This window comes from Austrofundulus limnaeus, unplaced genomic scaffold, assembly GCF_001266775.1.
Source record: "Austrofundulus limnaeus strain Quisiro unplaced genomic scaffold, Austrofundulus_limnaeus-1.0 Scaffold60, whole genome shotgun sequence".
Classification (NCBI taxonomy): Eukaryota; Metazoa; Chordata; class Actinopteri; order Cyprinodontiformes; family Rivulidae; genus Austrofundulus; species Austrofundulus limnaeus.
In genome coordinates, this window is record NW_013952462.1 from 1,218,980 (window position 1) to 1,225,215 (window position 6,236).

A 6,236-nucleotide genomic window follows, 5' to 3' on the forward strand; every position below is an offset into this window, starting at 1 on the left:
TTTTTGCATTATTAATGGACAGGATTTCAAGGTGCAGTTCACATAATGAAATAATCTGCACTTCAATTTAAAGTGCCTGTGACATCAGATTTTCATGATACAATAACAGTAATAAATTTGACATCACTTCCTGTTTCACTCTGGCTGCACCAAGTTCAAAAAAGATGCCAGTTATGTAACAAAATATGTAAAGTCATGTGTATTATGTTATTTTTAAAGGGGTCCCTGATTAGTTGTAACATTAGACTTTACTTGATAAACACATATTTTAACTGTAAAAAAAAAAGACTGTAAATATACTGTAGGCTGTTTAGTTTTGTAAATTTTTAAAAATAGATTTTAACACAGYCYGAGCCATTTTATTTACACACAAAGCATTCTGGGTAAATGATGACGTGGATAGGTCCTCGGTGTGAGCGAGCTATATCCACCCTGAAGGTTAATCTTGGACAATATCTGATGATCAACTCTTTTAAATGAAACCAGTAAGCATTGACAGACAAAAGGTAGAAACAATTCAGCCTGTCGATGTTATAATGCCTTATATAGATTAGCTCAGTGCTAGCGTGACAAACAAGCTAAACTGAGGTCCTCCATCAATATTTTCAGTTTCAGGCTGTCATTTTTACGTTCCCCTCTTTATCATGTGGATGGAGGACCTCAGTGAGGAGAGGAGAATGTGTAGCGCTGAGGTGATATCGTCGGGGATAACGCTAAAGCTAACAGGCAAAGCTGAGGTTGTTCTTCCATGAAGCAGCTCTGTTGTCCTCCATCCATATTTTCAGCTATGGTAAATGGACTGTACTTATATAGCGCCTTTCTATCCATTCAGGACACTCAAAGCGCTTCACACCACAGACATTCACCCATGCACACACACATTCACACACTGAGTTACAGGCTGTCATTTCTACCTTCTCCTCTCTGTCCACGCTCTCTGGTTTCATTAACTGTTTTTACAGTCTTTATTTTACAGTTAAAATATGTGTTTGATAAATAACGTCTAATGTTACAACTAATCATGGATCCCTTTAAATATAAGGATGTTTTCTTCCACTTTTTGTATTTGAATGAAAAGCAAGTCACAGGCACTTCAAAGAAGTTTGTTCTTTAACAAATTCAAACATTAAATCTGCACCTTTCCAGAAATGTCCAGTAAACACTTGCAGAGATGTCCATTTATTGTTACATCACTGGAAAAGTATAAGTTAGGAAATGAAAATTTGTGCTTAACTTTTCACATATTTTATACTGTATAAAGAGAATCATTCTTTTGTGCGTTCCTAACTCCCTAAAAAGTAGCTTTCTTTCCACACTAAATCTAAGAGTGTTTTAAAAAAGTCTGGTTGGTAATGCTGAATCAGCAGGAGTGAAGAGACAGTGGCAGCACTCAGCTGTAGCACAGTCTGGCACAACATTAACAAAGGAAATGAGCAAACCACACAGCAAATAACAGGCTTTTATTCAACACGCCGGGGCCCCACAGCTTACATCTTGGTGCCAACACCAGTCACTTACAAATAAACACATTTATGAGAAATATCGCACACCAATTACTAAAGTTGCCTGCAAGACAGAATTTTAGCTTTGCTTACATTGGCATGAGTTTTAAGATTTATGCTGAACAGATACGTTTAAACGTGTCAGATATTTAGTTTCCAAATTAGTCCTGAAGAGTAAATAGAACAATAATAGATCTCAGTCGGATTTGAAATAATTCACAAGCAGCACTGTATTTTTTTATTTAAGTCAGATTATCGTTAAACTGACAAGCCCAGTAATTTATAGCCACTACACTTTTATATCTGGGTAGTGAGCCTTTATACAAAGGAAAAAACACATTTGTTCAAAGCAAAATAAAAGTTGCAATTGGGCAATCACTAAAAAAGTGTAGAAGTGAAACTCAGAGAAAGCTAAAATGTTGAAGACATCATGACATCACATCCTATTTGAATATGGACAGGTCATGATAAAGTAATGGGGAGAAGAGGACGGTGTTGCATTGCTGCATCAAAGTCCTGAGTCCTGTTTGAAAGCCATAAACTATAAATGTTGAACTCAACATTAGTCACTAGGACATTAATTATTTATGCCAACACATATTATAGATACTGGAATTTTTCGATAGTCATTTACGTGTATGACCACTTCAGTCCTTTTGAGTTGATTCTTCTATTTGTCTCTTCAACAGCCTAATCTTAAGTGTGTAATACTCCTGCTGAAGCTTGAGAACTGCCTCCTGTCGTCTCAGAACAGACATTTCCAAATCTGCTCGCTCCTGCAGTGTTGTGCACTGTGCTGATGGAGGAGCGGAGCGGGGAGTTTCCAGGTGTTCTCCTGAGCCGGTGAAGGTAGCGCCATGAGGAACATTAAATCCCACTGTGAGTGAGTTAGAGACATTTGTTAATGTCAACTTTTGCTCCGTAAGAGATGTTTGCTCTGTTTCCTCTTGCTTGTTTGGGAAGTTTCCATTTATTGCCAGATCATTTTCATCATCACAACTGCAAACAAAAATATCATCTTTTTTTAAGGATTAGTTGTATTAGGTGAAACAAATTTTTACAGATGAAATGCTGAGTAAATTTTCAAAATCTACAGATGAAATGTGTTACCTATTTTGCTGAGTTTGCATCATTTCCGAGACGTAAGAGTCCTCTTTGTCCTGCTGCAGCATATCTGAGAGGTTCATCACAGAAATGGCTATTTGAGTCACTGCACTTAACTGTTCGATAGAAAGCGGCTCACCTGTGATAGAGGAATAATGTGTTAGTTAAGAAGAAATTATTTTAACTGTAAAAGTACAGTGGGGAGTTCAGGGTAAATTTCCTATATTCTCCACCTGTAACTCCCTGCTTTTTCTGGCGTTTGATCTCCTCCCTTGCCTTTGCCAGCAGGTTTTCCCATTTTTTGCTACAATCTGAAACCGTTCGCTGAACTTGTGGAAAGGCAGCATTGACAGTTTGAACTATCTCTTCCCAGGCGTGTTTCTTGTCTTGGACCGATACTCCAGTGTTGTACCTCCCTCTGATAATGTGCTTTCTTTCCTGCATTAACTGAGCAAGAAGAAGAGATTCCTGCTCCGTCCAGTTAGGTCTCCTCCTCCTGCTGGACATCCCTTCATCAGGCTGTAAAGACATTTGTCCTAGAGAGATAAAGAAAGGTAGATTTTTTTTTTATCATGTCAATATTTTTCCAAACCAGGAGCTCATTTTATACTATCCTGTATAGGTGTGCCTCAGGTCTATTACACTGTATCATAAAAAAGATGAATTAGCCCAACAGCTTTCCATCAAGTTTTTCAGAAATCAATTAACCATGAACTAAAATAAAACAGGTGTGATGTAACAGAGAAGCAATTAAAATATACAGGACAGGATTGGAAAATAAATATGTCCAAACATGAAATTAGTTTTAAAAAACATACGAACTGCTTAAACTACTCAATATGATTAAAAATATTTAGTAAAGACAATTATAAGCTTCCACTTAAGACTTGTCGCCTTAAGTGTTATTATTTAAGATATCATTTTGTTTCTTAAGACTCTTGCAACATAAACAGAGAGAACAAACAGTAACTGGATATTGTGTCGGACACTTACAGCATAAGAGAATAAAGAGACGCACTTAATTCTATATTAACAAAATACATTTAAAACCTCTTTAAGGTAAAACCTTAAGGCTTTCTTCGCCATCTCAGGGAAAATCGGCAGTGTCGCAGGACAATGACGTCACGCTCGYTAACGTGTCAGTTTGTTTACCACGTAGCGCTGCAGCTGCACACAGAAATATCATGGCTGTGGATATAACGTTACTTTTTAAAGCCAGCGTAAAAACAGTCAAAACCAGGAACAAGGCTATAGGAATAGGCTTTGACTCCYCGAAAGATGAGATTTTTAAGAAAAGCAGAACGAAGAGCGGCTTCTCGCCTAGAGCTAAAGAAGTGGTGAGTACTTTACCAAAGCTAGCTTTAGCTTAGCGACACCGCAGTGTTTGTTCAATGACAGTTTCATTTCTAAACTTTACCCATGAAATTTGCTCTTCCGATGTCTTAAAGCAGCCGTAGCCGCTTAATAAAAGAGTGCTGCAGCTGTTCTCAGGCAGTAGCTGACTGGGAGGGTGACTACTAGCTTAAATTGTTTAAATAATTCTAGTTAAGAAGACTTTATTTTAACACTGATAGTGCAGTGGTGTTTTCAGGATYTATTTCACTAGTTTGAATTTTATTGATCTAAATGTATTGCTTACTCTTGTTTATTGAAATTACTGGTCATTTGGAACAGTTCTAGCATTGAGGCTAATTCGTTTAGAAAAAGTGAATTGCTTAGCTTTTAAAGTAGAAAGTCTTGAATAAAATATACAATGATCATCTTAAAAATCTCGACCATACTCTATAGTGTAGTGATTCTATTTCTTTTTTTCTGTAAGAACACAGAACAAATTCACTCTTCATTGTCAAATCTAATTTGCTTTTTACAGACAGAGTTGTTGCCTAAACACGTCCATCATAGTGGGTGTATTTTGTGTATTAGTGAGACATTGCTTCAGATTAAATATCCTTTATTTAGGTTGAAATATGCTTCCCATAAAGTTTCTCTTGGGACATATTTGATTTAGTTTCAGTATTTTGTTTTCAAAATTTCAAATTGAAAATTAAAATAAGAGTAATTAATTGTATGCYTCAGATGCACTTTGTTGTACTGTTGGGTGTTTGTCAAGTCGAGCTTCTCAGAGTTAGATACACAATTTTAGAAACATTTATCCAAACATTAATAGAAACCGCAAATGCTCATTTTTTAAAATGTCCTACAMCTAGTATCTTAATGAGCTCTGAATGTTGGGAAACTAATTGGTGTCTCAAAATTTTGGAAAAATAGGGAAAAAATCATTGCAGTCTCACTGTGTTCTGAGTGTATGTGAGCCTGTGCATGTTATTTTGTTGTCCACATCATATTCACTTTTGCATCCACTGTGGCAGCTGCCCACACATTTGTAATTTAATTTGCTGATGAACACTTTACCTATAAAAGCAAGCTGATTTGGACTATTTATTTTATAAATTAATGTTTATAATCGGTGTGGGTTTGTTTTTTATTTACTTGGACATTTGCCTCTGATTTCTGTCAGCTCCTCTGCAGGTGTCAAATACAGCTTTATTGCTCTTGAGACTTGTGACTACCTGCATCACATCTGAGGTAGATTTGGGTCAAGTTGGAGTTCAAAACTCAAATGACAGAACTCATGCCTCTGTGACTCATGCAAGGAAATGAAGAACCATGCAAATGTTACACAATAAAACTCTGACACATTAGAAACCCCCTCGTGAATGTAYATAAGTAAGTAAAGTTTTATTTATAAAGCGCCTTTTCACAGAAATATATTCACAAGGTGCTGTACAATCATTAACAGTATAAAAATGGTGAAAAGAATAAAATGAAACAGAAAAACATAATTACACATTAGCAACGAAAAMTGAACATCAAATCAAGAATTAATTTCTAAAATTGTAAATCAAACACAAGGTCAATGCAYGTCAAAAAATACAGTAATACACAAAAACATAATGAATGCGGGAGAGAAAAATATGGCGTAAATTCAAAAGTAAAGAAAACAGATWAGCGAAGCATTCACAATGGAGGTAGGCTGGCAGTAATGGTGAAATGGTTAGCTAAACGCTTGAGAGAAAAAGTGAGTTTTTAGGAGTGTCTTGAAAGAGACAATGRTATCAYTGGAGCGCAGATTAAAAGGGAGTTAGAGCCTGGGGGCCACAGAGGAGAAGGCACGGTCACCACGGGTCTTAAAGTGAGTGAMGGGAACCATAAGGAGATGTTGATCCTGTGAYCGGAGGTCRCGTCTGGGGTTGTAAGGGGAAATGAGACTTTTAATGWATTSTGGGGCTTGGCCATGAAGAGCTCTGAAGGTGAGGACCAGGATTTTGAACCGGATTCTGAACTGAACCAGAAGCCAGTGAAGTTCTGCTGGGATCTGGGAGATGTGGGTGGGTCAGTGTTGGTGACAGAATATGAACTATGTTTTATTTTCATCAGGACCCCCACCCCCCACCCCCACTCCCACCTGAAAAAGGAAAAAGGAGCTTGTTCTAAACCAGTTGTTCCCAAACGTTTTGTCTTCTGACCCACAAAATATTCATGGCAAAAACTTGTGACCCCAAATATTACTGGTCCGAGTACATGAACTTCATTAACAACCCTAAACAGCTTGTACACAAATATAAATAC

General features: G+C 37.1%; 2 protein-coding genes across 5 annotated transcripts in view; one reads left to right on the forward strand and one right to left on the reverse strand.

Moving 5' to 3' along the window:
• Nucleotides 1-1,444: 1,444 nt before the first annotated feature.
• Nucleotides 1,445-3,714, reverse strand: LOC106518387 (uncharacterized). 4 transcript variants are annotated; one of them, XR_001310311.1, is made up of 4 exons: nucleotides 3,600-3,714; nucleotides 2,840-3,142; nucleotides 2,613-2,745; nucleotides 1,445-2,379 (listed from the first exon to the last, which is right to left on the reverse strand). XR_001310311.1 is itself a non-coding variant. In XM_014009660.1 (4 exons), exons 2-4 carry the CDS (start codon nucleotides 3,135-3,137, stop codon nucleotides 2,150-2,152), a joined length of 783 nt encoding a protein of 260 aa, XP_013865114.1. In that variant the 5' UTR covers nucleotides 3,138-3,142; nucleotides 3,600-3,713; the 3' UTR covers nucleotides 1,445-2,149. The 4 variants fall into 4 exon arrangements, 3 of the variants coding, with proteins under 3 accessions (XP_013865114.1, XP_013865115.1, XP_013865116.1); XM_014009660.1 differs by having other exon boundaries at nucleotides 1,445-2,501; nucleotides 3,600-3,713; XM_014009661.1 differs by having other exon boundaries at nucleotides 1,445-2,501; nucleotides 3,673-3,698.
• Nucleotides 3,715-3,740: 26 nt separating this feature from the next.
• stx18 (syntaxin 18) overlaps nucleotides 3,741-6,236 on the forward strand; it is an 18,787-nt gene continuing 16,291 nt past the window's right edge. Inside the window, exon 1 of the mRNA XM_014009659.1 lies at nucleotides 3,741-3,943. Coding sequence (XP_013865113.1) covers nucleotides 3,791-3,943 — 153 coding nt within the window. The 5' untranslated portion in view covers nucleotides 3,741-3,790. The remainder of the gene's footprint in view (nucleotides 3,944-6,236) is intronic.

Coding starts and splice junctions, on each gene's coding strand:
- LOC106518387 (XM_014009660.1), bottom strand. CDS start 3,137: ATGTCTTTACAGCCTGATGAAGGGATGTCCAGCAGGAGGAGGAGACCT. Junction 2,746..2,839: donor GAAAAAGCAGGGAGTTACAG/GTGGAGAATATA, acceptor CCTCTATCACAG/GTGAGCCGCTTTCTATCGAA. Junction 2,502..2,612: donor ATGCAAACTCAGCAAAATAG/GTAACACATTTC, acceptor TTTTGTTTGCAG/TTGTGATGATGAAAATGATC.